This window comes from Oryzias latipes, chromosome 9, assembly GCF_053564925.1.
Source record: "Oryzias latipes strain Hd-rR chromosome 9, Olatipes_Hd-rR_3.1".
Taxonomy (NCBI): domain Eukaryota; kingdom Metazoa; phylum Chordata; class Actinopteri; order Beloniformes; family Adrianichthyidae; genus Oryzias; species Oryzias latipes.
The window spans coordinates 7,539,612-7,560,868 of NC_136245.1; the positions used below are offsets into that span (position 1 = coordinate 7,539,612).

General features: G+C 37.6%; 1 protein-coding gene across 1 annotated transcript in view; it reads left to right on the forward strand.

The window, feature by feature from the left end:
* Positions 1-9,644: 9,644 nt before the first annotated feature.
* tacr1a (tachykinin receptor 1a) overlaps positions 9,645-21,257 on the forward strand; it is a 58,179-nt gene continuing 46,566 nt past the window's right edge. Inside the window, exon 1 of the mRNA NM_001278897.1 lies at positions 9,645-10,048. Within this exon, the coding sequence (NP_001265826.1) occupies positions 9,645-10,048 (404 nt within the window). The remainder of the gene's footprint in view (positions 10,049-21,257) is intronic.

Consider the following 21,257-nt stretch of genomic DNA (forward strand, 5'->3'; position numbering starts at 1 on the left):
TAAAGAGACAGTACACGCTTCTTCATTATTCATTCATCCGACAGTAAATACAGGTTTATTATGTGTTATACAGTTGGGCCATGATTCTTTTCTCCAACAATTGAATAATGGAGCCCAAAATAAGTATTTACAAACACTTTTAAAAGTTTGTTCTGACTATGGCAGAGACTTTGATATAAACTACAATCCCTCCAAATCAAAGTAATGATTGTAAGGACCAAAGACGACAGAAATGTAAACTTTCCTGTTTTTAAACTTTGTGGAACGCCTCTGGAACAAACCTCATCTATCAAATACCTTGGACATTTCATTACTGATGATTGGAGGGATGATAGAGACATTCAGAGACAGTACTGTAAACTCTATGCTCAGGCAAACATTCTGATGAGAAAATTCAGTACGTGTTCTCTTCAAGTGAAGTGTTCGCTGTTCAGAGCTTACTGCACTCCTCTGTATACGGCCCCTCTTTGGTGGAACTATGGACGTGGGACATTCCGCAAATTCTTAGTGGCCTATAATGATGCTTTTAGGCTTCTGCTACAGGTGCCAAGGTGGTACAGAGCCAGTCAGCTATTTGTGGATGCTCACATCCCCACCTGTGAAGCACTACTGCGTAAGCTTACATACAGCCTTATGGAACGCCTGGACAAATCTAAGAACTGAATTATCATGTCTCTGACTGATCCCAGAAGAAGCTCATGCCGCTACACCTCTGCCCTGAGGAAACACTGGATACAGCGATTATACTTTTTTAATTTATATCTTTTTACTTTTTATTATGTATACTGTATTTGTATCTTTTTCTATGGACCACATCTGAGTCTGAAATAAAAGTGTGTTTTTTTTTATTTTTTATTTGGTGACTACAACCTCAATACTTTCTGATAACCCTGGTAATCAATAGAGTTTCAAAAGTTTCATGCAGTCTTCCTCAGGTTTTCACACACTGTATTTTGGTCTGTTCCTCCTTTCAGATCTTCCTAAGAGCTCCGGTGCATTAGGGCTGCCGTTGGGCACTATAAACTTTCAACTCCCTCTGTTGGATTTAGGTCCAGAGTCTGATCACTCCAGAACACTGAAATACAGAGCCACTCTTTAAATCCCCATGTGACATGTATGGGACCAACGTCATACTGGAAGAAGCAACCACACTTTCTTCAAAACTGATGAAAGGAGGTCTTTTGCCCAAAATGTCACAGTACATGGCTCATAATCCACCCCATTCGTCCTCTTTAAACAAAGCAATTGTGTTACATTTACAAAAGTGCAGCCCCTAAGCAGGATGTTTCCAACCCCATGCTTCACAGTAGGTATGGTTTTCTTGGGATTCAACTCAGCATTCTTTCTTCTCTTAGTATAGAGAGCGGCATTCACACCAAAAATGCAGCTCCCTGCTGTAAACCGACAACTTGGTTGGTTGCACCAAGTGGCACAGCCAAGTGATTGTGCCACTTGGTATGCATTCTCTGCCAGGATCTTACACCCTGCAGCTATGTGCTGGATTGTCTCTCTCTTCATTCAAGTCTCCAAAACAAATGTCTGTAAGTCAAGTGACAGTACTTCAAAGTCAATAATTAACCTCATGCCTTGGGTTTTCTGTCTTTATGTACACTGATGGACACTCTTGTGTTCAAACACATGTTTTGTTTAGACAAATTGTGACTGCCACAGAGGTCCAGTAACAAAGCATTACCTAAGGTCAATGAGGAAAAATGTTGTTTCTATTGAAACCCTCCCAGGTGTCACTGTCACTGCCAAGGTAAAGTTTTCCAGTAGAGCAGTGAAGTCGACAGTCAAGGCAATTCTTAGAACCCCCATTTGGAGACTCCAAGAATGTCGAGGACTCGACTTCTGTGCAGCTGCACAATAACAGAAACCACAGTTGGAGGGCTGACACAACCCTCTTCTTCGCTGGGGTGGACCTTAAGATATTTAGAACTTGTAATTTTTTCTAAGTTGTAAAATAACATATTTTACATTTTGAGTATTCACATAATTAAAAAGATGCTTAAATTAAAGTGTATTTGACCATAAAATACTCAAACCTTTCATAGTATATCCTAATAGAGCTTTACATCTGTACTTACGTTTGCTTTGATCCCAGCTTTTGTATCGAGTTGCATCCCCAATACTACCAATTGCTAGTAACTGGCTATTTTTTGCATACTGATGACATTGCTGACGTGTTGTAAACAAGTGTGCTTACCTGTGAAGCTCGCTGTGCAGTTGTTTTCACCCATGAGTGATTACCCATGTTTTTGAAGAGCCCTCTGCCACGACACGTCTTTCTTTTTGTTACATCAATTTGTTATTTTTATTATCTGCTTTCCTTAACAACCGGGATATTGAATTTGTGGTTACTAAAGAAAATAAAAAATAATTATAATCAAGTTATGATCTATTTTCCTTCAAGATAATTAAAAATCATGGCTATTTGTGCTGCGATATTTTTGTTCTTGACCTCACTGGAAAAGGTGAAATCAAAGTTTTCTCCCCACACCTATTAAGGGAAAAGCCTCCGGGGAAAAAACATTCCCTAACTACATCTACCAGCAAAAAAATAAATAAATAAAAGGAAACAAAAAAGTGATAAGATTGTAAAGACTGATTCAAATTTGTTTGTTCTTTTCTCAATTTTTCACATTTTCTGTATTTTTTTGTTAACCTAAATATAGAGCTCTTTCCTGACTTGTCCTGTGCCAGGAGCTGTTAAAAATGTTCATGGGACAAATAATTAAGGCCTGCAGCGGTCACTAACTCAAAAGGGTACAAAAAGCCCTCTAAATGCCTAAAAGAAAAGGAATAAGCCCAAACAGTGTAGTACTAAAAAAAGCACATAAAGACACAGTCAACGTGGTTGGAAAAAATTCTGCATCTTAATCGCCATGTTTCATAATTGAGTTTCTCTTCCTTACTGCACCTTTGAGCAAAAAATTGACACACATCTATGACCAGGAGAAAATACATTTTTGGTCATAGTGGAACACTCCCCTCCCCTCAGAAAACGATTCCAAATGATGGCCACAGGACTTACATTTTTTGCCAAAGTGTAAAATTTGGCGATTTTTCATGTTTTTTTCACTATATGGAAAAAGAAAACATTTGTTTGAGCAATCTTCATGAAATTTACCCCACGTGCCACCGCCTCAAGTCTACAGCCTCCCGTGGGATTTTGTTGACTTTTGACTATGAGAAAAAGCCACTCTCTTGAAGTAAAAAAGAAAAAACACATTTAGTACCAGCTACAAGTAAAAACTCCTCCTTTTAGGCATTTTCATCTATTGCTTCCTAACTTCCAGAGCATCACTGGAAGCTACTGTGGAAAGAACATTGGAAATTGTAGATTTTGAAGAGCATGCATGTGGCAAGCTTGCAAATGTGGTGATCTCCTGTGAACTGCACTTTTTTACTGGAATATTGTGAACATGTAATGCATGGATCCCTGGCTAGCTAAACGAAATGATAAAATATTGGACAGGAACATATTAGGAATGTGGGAGTGATTAGCAAATAACTTCCGTTGCTAAGGAAATCCAAAAGATTACTATTGACAATTCTTCTGAAGCTTACATTGATGTATTCAGGATCCACAGGTGACCCAAACATAAAATGGTTGCTATGGAGATGAAATCAACACGAAAGCCACCATAAATAAAAAAGTTTTCAATTTTTTTTAACATCAATTTGTCACATGCAGATCTGACTAGCATGACATTGACAGAACGGTGGCGAGGGCAGGCACGTAGCGCCTGCGAGCCATACAATGCCGTTCACGGCTTTAATTTGGTTCTAATTACATAGTGAAGGTACTTCAGTAACCTGCAGAAAATTGGAAAATGGGAAGGAACATTTGAGATCCCCAAACATCCCACCTGATCCATCAAAAATTGATTTCGGATGGATGTGAAGGCCATCTGAATCGAGCCATTACTCCTGTCGAGATTCATCTGTTTGTACACCTTGATTTGTTCCAAAGTTTAGTGCCACACACCAACACACAGAAACTTTTCTTTGTGGTACTTACCAATTTGATCTTGAAGTTCACCTTAAGTTGGAAAAACTGTTTTTGGAAATTGAATGGTAACGATTTGCCACTGACTCTGTATAAAAGTTGTTCAGTGTAAAAAGGTCATGCAGTTTTAAAAGTCTAGATTGATAAAATAAATTGTTTGTGTGATCAAGATCCTTCACACAAAGCAGCTTCTGTTTCTTTTTTTCATTGCCCCTATTACGCTAGTCATATCTTTTGATAAACATTGCAGTGAGGAACACTTTTTCCATTATTTGTAGGTGGCAGGTTCGTGAACACAGGCAGAAAGAAATAGATTGAAAAAAAATCCTTCTGTAGAGCCCTCACTGCCCTTGTATTGTTTCTCTGTGCTGTCATTACAGCAAAGAGACTCCTCATTGTCCTTCTGCACTCTCACTTTTGAATTTGATTGACTAGTTAAATGAGTCGAATTTCAGATGACCAGAATAACTTTGACTGGAAGTGTTTAGTGTTTCATGAAAAGTGTCTGGTTTCTTATTCAAAATAAAATGAGGAGAAATTTTTCTTTCAACTTATGATGAGACAAGTTGTTCATCAGTGAATACTTTTAAAAGAAAATTGTCCTTTTTGTTAAACTAGCACCTTCAAAAGATTTTTCAATAGTCTGACCTCAGCTGATTTTTCTGAAATTACAAAGAACTGCAATTTGCAGAAGTGCAGATTGGCCCCACTTAGCAAAAACACAAAAGACTTCACATTTCACAGTAATTAAACGTTTTAATTTTCCTGACCGTACCTTATTTTTATTTTTTATTTTTATTTTTTTATGTGGTATAGTCATTAATTTCTTTAAAAAAAAAATTGTCAACTCTCATCTAATGATGCACCCTTGACCAAACTGTACTTTATGCAGTTTATGCATAAAGTGTTTTTGAGTAAATGTCAATTAAAAAAAATATAAGACAAAAAGTGGGAGTTAATTGTTTGATAAACTGTTTACTAATTGACTGTTAGATAGTTATCTGTGACTTAGGTCAACTTTTTTATGGATGACATTTGTTGATCTAAGTTTACTAACAGATTAATACTGTTAAAAATAATTAGCTTGCAATAGTTAATGAAGGGGGTAATAGGTCATTAATTCATCCGTAGCTCTTTTGACAAATTTCTTAAATATTTTGAGAAACTTCTGTTGCTTTATTTTGCTTTTTAATTGCAGGATAGCAGAATGAGAGCTCATTGTTGCACACACATGATAATCTGTTACATAACTCTGCAGAGGAAAATTCCTAGATGGATAAAAAGAAAGTATTTGAACAGCTCAGAAAGTATGAAACTCTTTATATGAGTAGACCATCCTGACAATTTCTTACTTACAGCCACATTAGTGAGGTGTACAGTAAAAAAAAACCAAAGAATTTTCTGGAAGAAAAAAACCTGTGGAATATTGTACCTTATGTTCTGTCAGCTGGTAAACACTGATAGTTTTGAGTCTTGCTAGAATCGCACATTTTTGGTTCATCAGTGAAGACTTGTACCATCTGGCGCTCCTCATCCGTGCCATCAGTTGTCTGCCTTTCTCAGCGGTTCACAAGATCCCTTTCAGCGCTGCTTTATCCTGTGGGAGCTGAAATGCTTCAGTGTTGGCTGATAAAAGTGGACTGCATGAATCACACAGCCATAATCGTGTTCAGAGAACAGAGTGGAATCAAGCCTTTGATAAAGGAGATGATAGCAGGCAGGGAGCAGGACTGGAGACTCGAGGAGGACTTATACTTTTGGCAAAAACATAGAAATTGGCTCTGACTGATATCAAAATCGATGTGTAAATATTTTGTGAGAACAACAGGGTTTTCATTTGTGTTGAAAAACGTGATTCACAGACAAATTGGTGACCAACGTCAAGAAAATGAACAGTCATATTGAGTAGTTTCAGACAAATGTGGTCAGCTTAATGATCTTAAAGATTAGTCTTGCTTTGATGTGACTACCTGCTGCCTTTTAGCCCACCTCAGAATAAGGCAGCAAGCCAGTTGAAATTACCTAGCCTCCTTAATACACACAAGCAAATCAAAGCAATATTCTCCTCTGCTGGTGTTAGGAAAGTGCCAGCAGCCACAAAGGATGCTCAGTGTCTGCTAATTCCTGATTGACATGGGCACTGATGGCCATGGTGAAGCGATGACACAATTTTTCTTCCTCCTTAGTTTGGAAAGTACATTACTTATCAGAAAGCTGCCTGAAAGCTGCCAATTAAAATAGACAAATAGATAAAATCACTTAATCTAGTAAATTACCTCTAATCATAACGTACATACTTGAATACTTTTGGGGTCACAAATTAAATTAAATAAATACCAACATTTCTATAATAAGTTTATTAAAGTAAAAATTCAATATATACCCCAATATATGGCAGCCTTTCATTATAATTTGATACATGCATGGTGTCTGTTTGAAAAGAAACTCCATAGCTCAAATATTATTTCAAAGTATTTGTTACACAGATTTTAAACTATAGAGGTCAAAGGGCAGGATGTCTAAATGAATATTTAAAATGATTTAGATTGAGAAAAGAAGAAATGAATTACTGAACAAAATAGACCCAATGGCCAAACAGGCAAATGACAACTGAAGGATTTTTATAAAATACAACTTTCTAAAAAATGCTAAAATCATAACCATAATTAGAGATTATACTTAAATGATTGTGTTTTTTTTCCCTTTTTGACAATTACAATGGACAAGTGACTCTTTAATATAAAACATATATCTCAACCTTTACTTGGTTTGATATAATCCCAACTGCAATGTTAACAGGTCACACAACAAATTTGAAATATTTGTTTTTCTTCAAATAGTTCATGACGTTTTTAAAATATGATAGTTTAAGAAAACAGATTTAAACAGATTCAAAATGAATGTTGGTTGCTTGAGTGAGAATACATCCAAGTAAGTATTTCAACAGCATTTGTCTTTAATGTATCATGGAATCCCCAAAAATATGCTTTGGCTGTATCCTTGTGAGATTCTCATTTAAATGTCTTGCTAGCATTTTTTGGAATCTCACAGTTATGAATGTAATATAATTCTGAAGCCAAATATGTCATTGCATGTGATTCAGTATTTTTAATTAAGCATAATTATTAGTTTTCAATAAAAACCCAGTTATTGATATTTTTGAAGGTAATTTACTTGATACCTTTTCATAAACATTAACCTGAAAGGTTTATATATTTTGTTAAGGTGACTGACATGCCAGAGTGGCGCCTGCTCCACGGATTTAGTGTATACAGACTGGAAGAATCATTTCCAAAGAAAGACATCTGTTTGAGTAATCATCATCTGTTAAGTTCAGATGAATTTCAATCACATCGTCATTCAATATTCTTTTGGATACCAGAACTCTGGCTCAGGCTGCTACTTTGGTCATACTGGTGTGTAATGGCTTTTCCAGAAAATGCATCTACCTGTTGAACATTCAGTTTACAAAGATTGAAACTTAAGCATTTTGCATCACTATTTTAGATTGAGGTTCACATGCTTTTGGATCAACAAACGTGAAATTTGATTTGTATGTAAGATTTATTTTTTCTTATTATTTTTTTGGAAATCCCATCCTAGAGTGTGTGTTCTTGCGGAAAATTTTGGACATTATTTTATGTTTCTGCAGTTACCAAAGAACTTGGTGGAAAACAATATCTGACGCCCAACACCCCAACATGAAATCACCCTAAAACCAAATTTTCACCACCTCTTCTGTATTCATGTTGTAGATGAAATTATTCTTTAGTCTTGGGATTCATGTAAAACATATTAGCTTGTTGCACTCTTTGATTTCTTGCCAAATTTGGCAGCTTTTTGTGGTTCAAGCAAAAATGCTGTCATCTTTTGTAAATATTTTGTACCATTCCATTCTGCTACACCTTTACAGTAAAACAAAAAGTCAGAAAAGATACAATTCTCTTAACTATGAATAAACTTTTCTTAGTTTCTTGATTTTTTTTTATTTTAACTTTTTTTTCATTCTCAGTTTAAGTTTAGTTTTTCATTTCTGCACTTCAGTGCACTATCTTTTCAGCTGCTTTCTTAGTTAAATACTTATTTAGTCTGTTAAAGATTTATTTATTTAGATTTTTTTTTTACAGTCAGTCTTTGCTAGAGCCTGTTGCCTTAACCCCTTTGTTCTCTGTCTCTGAACAACCATGCACGTGACCATTTTGGGCAGTAAATTTACTGTCATATGTTGACTGGATGAAAGAGGTGGCTTAACTAAGACAGGTTCAAACAACAATCTGTTGATTTGAAATAAATTGAAGCTGCTCATACAATCATAGATCAGAAAGGATTTTTGCTATGTGTGTGGGCAGATTGAATAATAGCCAAAAGGTGAAAGCGTGACAGTCATGGCAGCAAAAGTGGAAGCAAAACGTTTTCTTTACTTTGACACTTGGAATGTTTCTGTTGTATTTAGTGAAATGTGGAAGTTCTGCCATAATTGACCTGCTTGCAGTGCATTAAATACCATGGATAATGCACCTTTGTTTTAAACTAAAAGCTCACAAGAGCGAGACAAAAAACATGACAAAGGGACAAACAGCTCTCACCGAGACTGGTGGATTCTAAAGGTAGCCGTTTCTAAAAATGTGTTACATGGACCAAGTAAAATTAAAATCACTTGTTTTTCTTTTCATTTTTTTTCCCCATTTCTATAAATTATAAATCAAATGTTGTACATGTTCCTGAATGTTCAGTTCACAAATATGAAACCAAGAGGGGGCAGTGAGAACCAATGTTGGAATTTTAGCGCAGCGCATCATTGAACACCACATCATATAAGACAATCAATGAGATATGCAGTATACTATGAGGTTAACTATTTCAGCATCAGCACATGATAAATACAGACTCTGGGAGTGCTTTTGTTGAACTTTTGCTTTCAAAAATTTTTCTTTACTGCCTGCCTGATTATTTTAAGCCTCTTTGCCAGATTGATGTAACATTGTCCCCCCCCCCCCCTGCCCCATCCGTATGTTGTATTATTGTCGACAGATGAATAATACGCAAATTAAATCAGATAGAGGGCATTTAAGCATGATAATCCGTCTGGAGTCCCCATGCGGTTTTATTCGGAAGGAATGAATAACTTACCTCGCTCATCCATAATCATAATCACTGAGCCTGCCCATTGGACGGGTGCGTACTAGCTCCCTTCATAAGTGGGAGTGCAGCTGCTCAGATCGAACAGAGAAACTCGAAGAAGGCGCTCAGACTCTGAGGGTGAGAGGACGAAGCTGAGCGTTCTGTTGTGTGAGACACGATAAGGCAGCGCGCACTCCTTCTACTGCTGTGCCGCGCGTAAAAGCCGTTCCATTTTTTTACGCACAGTCTAGAGTGGCAGATTTTTGAGATTTTGTCGAACCTAAGGTTTAAGATATCTTTTTATATGAATTTCAAGACAGAGAGGCCTTCAGGTGGACACTTTGCCGAGATCAGTCTGAACTATAATCGGGAAAAGGAGGCATTTTCCCCCAAATGAGCGCAAGGTTGCAAGGTTTTCTGAAGTGACCTTTTCTTCACTGTTTCACCGGAATTATTCACTTCAAGTCGTAATGTTCAGTGGGTAGTCTCCACTTGCTGTCACAACAATAGAATGGATCCTCTGTTTAATACAAGCGCTGTGCCAAATTGGACTGCGAGCCCCAACGACACCGACAACGACAAAGAGTACGGGAACCAGTTTGTGCAGCCTGTCTGGAGAATCGTCCTCTGGGCTATTGCCTACAGTTGTATCGTTATAGTGTCAACAGTAGGCAATGTTACGGTGATCTGGATCATTATGGCGCACAAACGCATGAGGACTGTCACCAACTACTTTTTGCTGAACCTGGCTTTCGCCGAAGCCTCCATGTCCACCTTCAACACGGTGATCAACTTTGTCTACGCAGTGCACAACGAGTGGTACTTTGGACTGGTCTACTGCCGATTCCAAAACTTCTTTCCAATCGCCGCTGTCTTCGCCAGCATCTACTCCATGTCTGCGATCGCTCTGGACAGGTACGTATGCTGCTCACGCTGCGCTTGTGTCGATAAAAGACAGATGACAACATATGTGTGGAGAAAAACAAAAACCTTACAATACATAAAGTTCCATAACATGTTTTTTTTCCTCTGTTAAAATTTATATTAGTGAGAACAATTTAGAATTGCTTGGTTAATAATGCAGAAATATGACACATTTTCTAAACGCAGAGATAAAGGAGTTCATGGTGATAAAACCTTATTTAAAATCAGATTTCAAAATCTCATGATGGAGTTTTGCTGCAGTCTGCACATCAATGCAGTCTCTTAAATCTGAGCTGTGCATAGAGCCCCCCTCCCCAACAAAACAAAGATTGATTGTTTTAAACATTTGCAATAGATAAATGATTTAGACAAGCAAGTGCAGCTCCCAAAAGCAGATTGTTCAAAATTGTTATGACCTTGTGGCATCATCTGTTCATATAAATATGTAAAAGTCTGTCAGAAGATAATAGTGCTTTCTCTATTTAATGGGCATCTCCTCTACACAATGCCATAGAATGAAAATGAATATGTAAAAACCAAAGTTCTGTTGGAATGTGTAACATGTTCTGTGTGTTTGTGTCACTGTCTCACTGTTTTAACAGGTTTGTCTTGTTGTGCATTCATATGAAGTGTGTGTTTGAGGGTGCAGATTTAGTCCTGGATGCATGAGTTCCACATCTGAGCCAAAGTCGGATAAAGCCCCAAACATGATCATTTTTTGCCTCTTTTTTGTCTTTTTTGCATATGGCAGGTCACATAATGGAAATAGCTGGCAGGTCTTTTTAATCAATTTTAGCAAGAAATGTGTGATTGACATTTTTTGAGAGCTCCAAAGAGACAGAAAACAACAAAAAAGATTAGAGTGGCATCACGCCACAGTATAAACACCTCACTTCCCTGCTGCCAGTTTGCTTTAAATCTGTATGAGAAAACATTCTCATTCCTTCCTGTTAAAAAATGAAGTTTTATTTTTGCAGGAAAGCAATTAAATGAATTTGTTAATCCAGTGGAAGAGGTAATGAAAACAATTTTAATCAGAGGTGAGGAAAGTTTTTTATAAGGGGAATCAACTAATCTTTTCCTTTTCAAATTCTTGATTTCTCTGAGCTGAAGAGCTCCCGTGTATTTTTAGATGTGACACCCTCTGAAAAATACAAATGGAGATCTGTGGGATCTCATCACAGGTAGTGTTGAGACTCTGCTTCATTGTATTGTCTGCTGTGAGAGTGCCATGGGGTTCCTGCACTGCACAATTCACAGATTATCAGTAAAGCTGGGTGCCAACAACAGTGTGTTGGCTTCTTCAAAACAGCCCACCTGCAGCCTCCAGGCTCATGAAGTCGTTCAAAGGATGCAACATGTTTTTCTTGGATTTTATTTTTTCTAGCTTTAAAGGAAACTGAGCTTAAGAACTATATCAGTTAAGACTTTCATATATTATCACTTATTAAATCGCAACTTTTATGTATATCATTATTTTGCTCTGCCAGTCATAAAAATGCCTTTCGAGGCAAACCATCCAAGTTGTGCCCTATCCCTTCCCTATCTTCTCTGGGATAGGCTCCAGCATCTCTGTGACCCTTAAAGGGATTGAGCAGGTTTAGAAAATGGATGGTCAAAAAAAGACATGAAAAACAGTAACTTTGGTCAGTGAGTTGAAGTTAAATTTAAATTAATTTAAGCAAGAACTAATTCAAGGCTTGATGTGAACCTGAACTTGGTTTTAGTATTTATTAACAAAATGTCTGGCTTAATTTTTTTCACTCCTAAAGGGACAGCTGTGGCTTGGAGGTAGAGGAGTCTCCTAGGGAACAGTTGGCGGTTCCATCTCAAAGTGCCTTTAGGCAAGACACTGTTTGCTGAGTTCTCTCTGGCGGGTTAAGCTAAGCGGCATGGCCGCTTCCTCAGTAGTGTATTATTGTGGGAGAAAGTGAGTACCGGTAAATGAGAAGCCGCGTAAAAGTGTGTTGAGTACCAGTAGCCAATAAAGTACTATCCAAGTGCAGACTGTTTACTATTTTCCATCATAATTAACACAATCCAGATGATCAGCAGCTCTTTCAGTGTTGTTCTTTTGATAATGTGTTAAAATCGATACAGTAACAACACTGTGGACTCAGCCAAAAACAAAAGTCCAATTGTTTTATAGGAGGCAGAGTTGCTATAAAGCAGTGCTTCTCAAAGGGGGGGCACGCAGAAGTAGCGGTTTTAGGCACGGGCACAAATTTGACAGGGCGCGTTGGTGACAGGGGCTCAGTGCTTGGAGAAAAATCTGCGCCACTATGGAATTATTATTATCTGTTATATGACAGAGTTTGTAACAGCCTGAAACCTGTGAACTGCCGTCCCTGCAACTGCGCGCTCCTGTCACACGCGTGTGTGAGAAGGAAAGGGGAGGGATAGTGTGCTCAGGCTGCCAGGTGGAACCGCACACGCGGAACGCTGCCTAGATTGCACAACACCAGGATCATCGCATGCCTTTAGATTCCTTAGCTCATGCTAATAATGTCATTCTTTATGAACTATTGTAGACATTTTGATGACACTTTATTTTCCATAAATGTATTCTTTGTCTGCCTGTGGTTTAGTTGGTGTCAGTATTTGACAGAAAGACAGCAGGTAATGCAGTAAAACAGCTGCACTTTATGAGATCATAAATAAACAATCCACCTTTTAAAAAAAATCAGCACAATGTTTTTTACCTATTTCTTCAGACTAAAAACGTTAAATATATTGATGCTGCTGTGTTAATGTTTCAGATCAATTTACATTTAATATTATTTATTGATTGAATTATTTTTCTCTGCAATGTGTCTAGTTTAAATAAGGAATGACAGATTTTTTTTTATATCAGGCACTCTAAGCTACTTTTCTGTTTCAGAGTATAACAGGGTTTCTGTGCGGCTAAATAAAGTTAAAATTTGTTGAAAGTGGATTTATGTTGCTTTTTTTCTTTTTTTAATGTTAAAAGATACAATTTCAGGTATACTTAAACAATTTCCTAGGGGGGCCTTGCAAAAAATAATTGAGAAGCACTGTTATAAACAATCACATCTATCCGCCCGTCCATCCATCCATCCATCCATCCATCCATCCATCCATCCATCCATCCATCCATCCATCCATCCATCCATCCATCCATCCATCCATCCATCCATCCATCCATCCATCCATCCATCCATCCATCCATCCATCCATCCATCCATCCATCCATCCATATCCCTTCCAGGGGGTTAGCTGGAGCCAACCCAGTTAATGTTGGGCGAAGGTGGGGTACACCCTGAACAGATTGCCAGTCTGTTGCTGGGCCACACAGTCACATGCGCACCTTGAGAGAATTTAGCGACACCTATTAGAATAAGAAGCATGTTTTTGGACCGAGGGACGAAGCCGAAGAAAACTCTTGCATGTGTGAGGAGAACATGTAAACTCCACACAAAAGGGTCCAGCCGGGATCCATACCAAGGCCTTCTCACTGTGAGGCGCAACCGCTAACCTCTGCGCCTCCGTGCAGCCCCATCCACAAGTCCTGAGCAGCAGAAAGAAAACCAGCTAGTCCCAATAGTGCCCTGCCTATGAATTATTCATAGGCACCCCCTGCCAATTTCAGGAATGGCATCAAGTCAATATACATCTTTTTTATGATTTGCTCTTCAGACTTACTCTATGGGCTGTTTTTCCCCAGAAAATAGCTCAAATAAATTACTCTGTTTATATACAGAACAGTTCATTTGTATTCATTCTGCTGATGAACTGGACTTGGGTTCACTTACCCTTGTGTCTGGAAAAGCACACATCTCTGGTCTGATCTTCAACAAATATCTGGTAAACCTTTGGTTTCACCAATCAATCAATGGAGACTGTTTTGTTGATCAGCTTTTGTGTGGACCCATTTCCGGCCCTATATGAGTTTTTTTTTTTTTTTTTTTTTTGGAGGGGGTTCAGTTACCACAGAGTTTCTTTAGATATTTTTAAACATATGAGTTTCTGGCAACGGAAATTCAAACCTTTCCGAAACCTTAAATGTTAATAAAAACATAAAGAACGGGAACTAATAAAACATCCCTGCCATCTGTCAGCATGCAAACATTATACAACATCACTTTTTACTTAATATTCTAACCAGGAAACAATGATATCATAAACTTGAGAAAGCACATTTCTTTTAAGAGAAATATTGCGCTGGATATTTTTTTGAGGCACACTTGCTCGAGTATCAACTCCAAGGTCATCTGGCCCCGACGAGCCAATCTGAGGACTGCTATTGCAGTGAAGGTGTGAACACTCTGAAAAAGCAGAGTGGAGAGATTTTATTGTCGCTGCGGCTCTTGGATGCATTTGCCTGGCTGATGCTGAAGCAGTTTTACTAGTTTCCTTACTGCTTCTGCACTCATTGCTCACTTTTTTTAGACATATTCTTATGTCCATTTTACCAATTTTACAACAATACAGAGTGCACAACTGAAACATTAAGTTAGCAACCAGTCCTGGGGGGGGGACCGGATTTGTGTATTTGTTTGGACCAAAAAGCAGTGATGGGACCATTGTAAAATTTTAGCAAGAGCTTGTTTTAAACCTTTTAGCCTAGAAGTTTTAACTTAATGAATTTAATTTCACAGTTAAATAATTTGCATTTCAGCACACTTGTCCACAATCTCTAATTCATTGATCGTGGGAATGTTAGCTCAACTGGCTAATGCTAGCTGTTGTTGGAACCTGAAAGCAGCAACCCAGGACACAAAATCATAATCCAGGTTGCAGCACACCTCAAATATCAACACATGTCTTTGCTCATATCTCTGTTTCTAACTGTATATACATACAGTCCCATCAGGGAAATATGAATGATAATCCATAGAATTCAATGGAGCAGTGGCTACTGAGAATATTGGAGAGCCTGATGATGCGGGGGCCTCCCAGAGGAATCCACTAATCAACACAACATGGGGAGACACAACTGTCGAGACAACAGACGCATGCACAACTCCAGCACACATTTCTTTTTTTGCTCTATAGGAATGTTCTTTTTTGGTGAGGGGTGTGTCTTTTTTCTATTTTGTAAATCAGAGTTCTTGCCAGTGATATTTTTGGAAAAATTATCCCTTCAGGATGCTTAGAGCTGCTAAATAAGCCCCATGTGTTTTCAAAGAACTGGACTATTTAATTTTTATTTATTTATTTATTTTCATTTTTGGCTCAAAATTCAAGGTACTGGATTTTTTACCAATAAAACCCTGGGACATGGAAATCCAAATGAAACACACACACACACACACACGCACACCTACACACACACATTGTACTTTCGGCAATTTAACAGCAGTTTGTGACATACTATTTTGTGAGGTTTTATTTTTTTAATGTTATATTTTTGTTCAGTGTAAAATATGTATGTAAAACATATTTTAAGGAAAAAAAAATACTAAAGAAAATTAAGCTTTTTTAAATTAAACATTATTGTGCAATATTGCTATCAATTATTGCACATGCGAGACTTCATTTTACAAAATGAACATTTGGATAAAGGCACGAATAAAAAAATAGTTCTTAATGTTAAATATTCAAAGTACGCATTTTTAGGTAATCTCAATGCTAAACTCGTTGTTTAAGATGCATGTATTCACATGTAATTATGGAGATAATATAAGATAATGGTCTTTAAGATGAAGAATAATAATAAAAAAGGAAGGGATTAGCCCAGAGCTTTTGAAAGAAAGCCTAATGGAGTGCATTCCTAATGTGCAAACCCGACTGGAAAGTTGGATGGATAAATGAATAGATGGATGGATGGATGGATAGACAGATGGACCACTACACAGTTTGGTCAGTCTTTAATGTGGTTAGAATTAGCCAGAAGGAAAAAGATGTCTGTGAAAAAAAATAAAAATAGGGCACCACGAACTGATGACTTCATCATTTCTTGCAGCACTGGAGCAGAAAACCAGACAATAAACATCCACCTATTCAATAACCGTTCTGTCCAAATGATGATTCGTTTATAATCTCAAGGTAATTTAAAACTGCAACTACTGGAATGTTAATTAGGGTAGAAATACCAGAAAGATAGGGAAAACCTCAAAATGTTTTCTTTCCAACTAAAGTAATTGGAGGATTAAATTGCAAATAATTGAAGACTTCACTTTAGAGTCTGACTCCTTGAAGATTGTTAAGTCCTTTTCCATATATACTGCTTTAGGATTTTTCTGCCAAAATGGAGCAAATTCTAAAGAGCATGCTGTAGCAAAATGCAAAAAAATAAACGTTTTTACACAGGGGCGGCCTAAATACAGCTCTAGGGTCGTACCGGTATGTGACCCTTTAAACTATTTAATCTGACTAGCCAAACTGGGATAAATTATATTGATAATTCTTATTTGTGTTTTTTTTTTCCTGCATTATGGTGTCTCCCCATAAATGGTGCTCTACAAATAAACTGACCTTTGTTTAGGTGAAGAAAGTTATTCTAGATTTGTTTGGTGTTGGGAGATTTGTTGTTTTTCCAACGTTTATTTGGGTTTTTAAATTCAGACTGTAATTTTTCCCCATCATTCCAACACCACATAAACGCACCATTTCTCTAATTTGCATTTTTCCTTGAGGGACATCAACCCACGGGGACAATGCAATTGGCATTAAAATGAGAACAAAAGCTGCAGTTATGAAATAAAGAAAAAGTGCTTAAAATACATTTTTTAAAATTTTTAATTAAAAATGAATCATGTTTTTATATGTAATGTGATTGTTTGTTTATTAATTAATGGGGACAACATACGAATACATTATGGTTAAAAAGCACAGATGCTTGCACTAGATTGTAGCTTAATAGCTAATTTTTATCAGTAATCCCTTTACAAAACAATACATTATGACTGAACATTACTTATCAAATTAAGAGGGGTTATTTTAAAAAAAGAAAAGCAATATAAAACATGTTTTACCAATTTACAAAAGAAAAAAACACAAAACACAACCCTACAATTTAGAATAAAACAATTACACCAATAGTCTGGTTCGCTGATGGCCATCACATCTGATGGCGAAATACGGCCTGTTAATGTGAATGTGAGCAAGACTGATGCTTCAGAATCCATGGTTTGGCAGCTCGTCTGTGTGTCTGACCAATACGTAAAAGTTCATACTCAATTTTTTAATGCCAACACATCGTAGTCAAAACACAATCAGGCATAATGTCATTATGATGGACACCACTGGTTTAACCTTGGGAAACGAGGAGAAAAGAAAAGTACAACAATAGTGCACTCCTATTGGTTTCATGGGGTGTAACTTGTACGGTTTAGTGCAGCAATCACAAAACCCCGGTCATTAAAACGTGTATTACAGTAACACAATGAATTCATGAGTTTACCTGAAAGGTGTCTAAAAGAAGCAAATGCTGTTGCACATCAAGATAATCTGAGGTACAGTACAGACCAAAAGTTTGGACACACCTTCTCATTCAAAGAGTTTTCTTTATTTTCATGACTATGAAAATTGTAGATTCACACTGAAGGCGTCAAAACTATGAATTAAAACATGTGGAATTATACACATAACAAAATAGTGTGAAACAACTGAAAATATGCCTTTTTGTAGGTTCTTCAAAGTAGCCACCTTTTGCTTTGATCACCTCTTTGCACACTCTTGGCATTCTCTTGATGAGCTTCAAGAGGTAGTCACCTAAAATGGTCTTCCAAAAGTCTTGAAGGAGTCCCCAGAGATGCTTAGCACTTGTTGGCCCTTTTGCCTTCACTCTGCGGTCCAGCTCACCCCAAACCATTTAGATTGGATTCAGGTCCAGTGACTGGAGGCCAGGTCATCTGCACCACTCTAGCCCTTACACAGACTGGAGGTGTGGTGGGGTCATTGTCCTGTTGAAAAATAAATTATGGTCCAACTAAATGCAAACCGGATGGAATAGCATGCCGCTGCAAGATGCAGTGGTAGCCATGCTGGTTCAGTATGCCTTCAATTTGGAATAAATGCCCAACAGTGTCACCGGCAAAGCACCCCCACACCATCACACCTCCTCCTCCATGCTTCACGATGGGAACCAGGCATATAGAGTCCATCCATTCACCTTTTCTGTGTCTCAGAAAGACACGGTGGTTGGAACCAAAAATCTTCAATTTGGACTCATCAGACCAAAGCACAGATTTCCACTGGTCTAATGTCCATTCCTTGTGTTCTTTAGTCCAAACAAGTCTCTTCTGCTTGTTGCCTTTCTTTAGCAGTGGTTTCCTAGCAGATATTCTACCATGAAGGCCAGATTCACACAGTGTCCTGTAAACAGTTGTAGAGCTGTGTCTGCTGCTTGAACTCTGTGTGCCATTGACCTGGTCTCTGAGCTGCTGTTAACCTGCCATTTCTGAGGCTGGTGACTCGGATGAACTTATCCTCCGCAGCAGAGGTGACTCTTGGTCTTCCTTTCCTGGGGCGGTCCGTATGTGAGCCAGTTTCTTTGTAGCGCTTGATGGTTTTTGTGACTGCACTTGGGGACACTTTCAAAGTTTTCCCAATTTTTCAGACTGACTGACCTTCATTTCTTAAAGTAATGATGGCCCCTCTTTTTCTGTACTTAGCTGCTTTTTTCTTGCAATAATACAAATTCTAACAGTCTATTCAGCAGGACTATCAGCTGTGGATCCACCTGTCTTCTGCACAACACAACTTGTGGTCCCAACCCCAGATATAAGGCAAGAAATCCCACTTATTAAACCAGACAGGGCACACCTGTGAAGTGAAAAACATTTCAGGTGACTACCTCTTGAAGCTCATCAAGAGAATGCCAAGAGTGTGCAAAGCAGTAATCAAAGCAACAGGGTGGCTACTATGAAGAGCCTACAATATGACATATTTTCTGTTGTTTCATATGTTTATTTTATGTATATAATTCCACATGTGTTAATTCACAGTTTTGATGCTTTCAGTGTGAATCTAGAATTTTCATAGTCATGCAAGAAAACTCTTTGAATGAGAAAGTGTGTCCACACTTTTGGTCTGTACTTAATGTCAAAATCAAAATTTTATTTTTTAAAGATACCAGACTTTTTTTCACTCCTCTTGTATTTAATAAATAATAAAACAACCTGCAACAATTAAATAGCATTTTTACACACACATGGCAAAAAGATTAAATTAGTTGTGGTCAATAACTTCGTTTTCGGCACAATTTACTTATTTGGATGATGTTTAACAGCTTGTTCAGATGATATATTTCTTAGATTATGAAAGCTCCAGAGAGCAGGTGCTGGGATTTCAGAGACATTTCAGAGTGATGGATACTTTCTAATATTAAGAATGCATTAATGTGCTCAGTGTAGTGTGGAGACTGTGACTGATGCTCATTATTATTTAATTTAGCAGTGCCGTTTTTCTCCTCTATTTAGTTAGGTCTTGTGCACAGCTGCCACTGATCGCTGCTCTTGGTCTTTTGTTTGAAATGCTGAAAATCACTTTCCCCTGTTCGCTAGAGCAGTGCTTGAACAAAACATTTCATAGCTTACTTAAGCTGAAGTTCCAAACACTGATCATTCTGAATGAGCTGCGGGGGAGCCACAAGCAAGAATTTTTAAGTACCCAGTTATTCTAAGATACCCTTGATTAGACTGATTGGATAGAAAAACTAAAGCATTTTATGTAAATTACATAATTTACATCATACGAAGTGTTGTATAATGCAAGCTGTGTTGAGGAATCAACATTATAGTAATAGTAGATAAATATAATGTTTCGTTTAAAAGTTACTTAATGAGACAAAATGCTGCATAGCTCAAACAATTCTTTAAATCACTGCACTTAGAAATAAAAAGAGATGAAATTTCTCACAATTCAGCATTCAGCAAAATATAGTTTTCTAAGAATTCACAACAGGCCAGCTTGTGAACTTTAAGGTAGTGATGTGGACTCCATGTTATTTTGTTCATTCTGATATCAATAAAAAAGGGGTTTGGTTGTGTCTAATTTTACTTTGAAATGCAGTTATATTTGGGTCTAATTTCTGTATAACATGGCTTTGCTTAGAGCTGACACCTTGCAGTACAACTTCTTTGCAGGTAAATGCTTATACGTGTTCTCTTCATGGAACTCTTTGGGAATTTTAGGTATCCACAGGAATGACAGATGGGCCTGTTTGTTCTAAACTGGCAGTGGCCGACAATCTGGGCCTTGCTTGCCTCTGGTGTATCACGCTGCTTGTACAATGGCAGCTTCCATTGTGGTGAGACCTTGGCAAGCCTTTGCAGTATAAAATAGAAACAGGAAGTACAAGGATTTGGGCTTATTTTAAAATTGCAGTTTTCTTTTTTAGTAATTCTGAACTGAGCAAATGTTCCTTAGAATGTAAAATGGATTTTTAAACATCTAATCTATGTTTCACTATTTTCAGATATGCAACCATTTCTGTAGAAAAAAAACCCCTCAGAACTTCTTTAATTTTCCATATTTTCACATAATTTAATTTATAAGGCACAGTTGAAAGCCTAATCCGGAGAGCCTTTTATATATATTCATTCTGGTTACTGATGTCAAAGTGATTTTAAGAGGTACACTGGTTGGGTTATTGTGAATTTGCTACCTTGGCTAACGTGTAGAGGTGTCAGATTGTTTTAAGTGTTACTAACAAATATGGAGTTAGCTTAGTCCAGGGGTGGGCAATTCCAGGCCTCGAGGGCCGGTGTGTCTGCATGATTTCCAGATACTCTTGCCCTACTCATGGCTGATTACCTGGTTCAGGTGTGTCCAGCCAATAATCTTGCCCTACTGATGGCTGATTACCTGGTTCAGGTGTGTCCAGCCAATCAGAACATGCCAGAGCAGGGTATGCTGGAAAACATGCAGGACTGCGGCCCTCAGTGCCCACCTCTGGCTTAGTCACAGACATTTTTGTGGGCGGTATCAGTCTGTTTTTTTACATGTTGCAAACAAAGTTGGGTATTACAGACACTGTTTATATGCAAATGTAGCTGGGGCTTAACTAAACAGACCACTTTAGCCTACTCTGAGGTTTAGTTTAGTTTAGCCATTACCGATTGAATTCTATCACTTCATGTTCTTTATGATTTCATGCTAACTATACAATTACCGGTAGGAAGCCCATTGAGATGACTATTGTTGTAATATTGGGTTATATAAATAAAATTGAATTTAATTGAATTAATGTAGCTAATGCTTCTAATCTTACTGTGAACATAGTAAAGTCTGG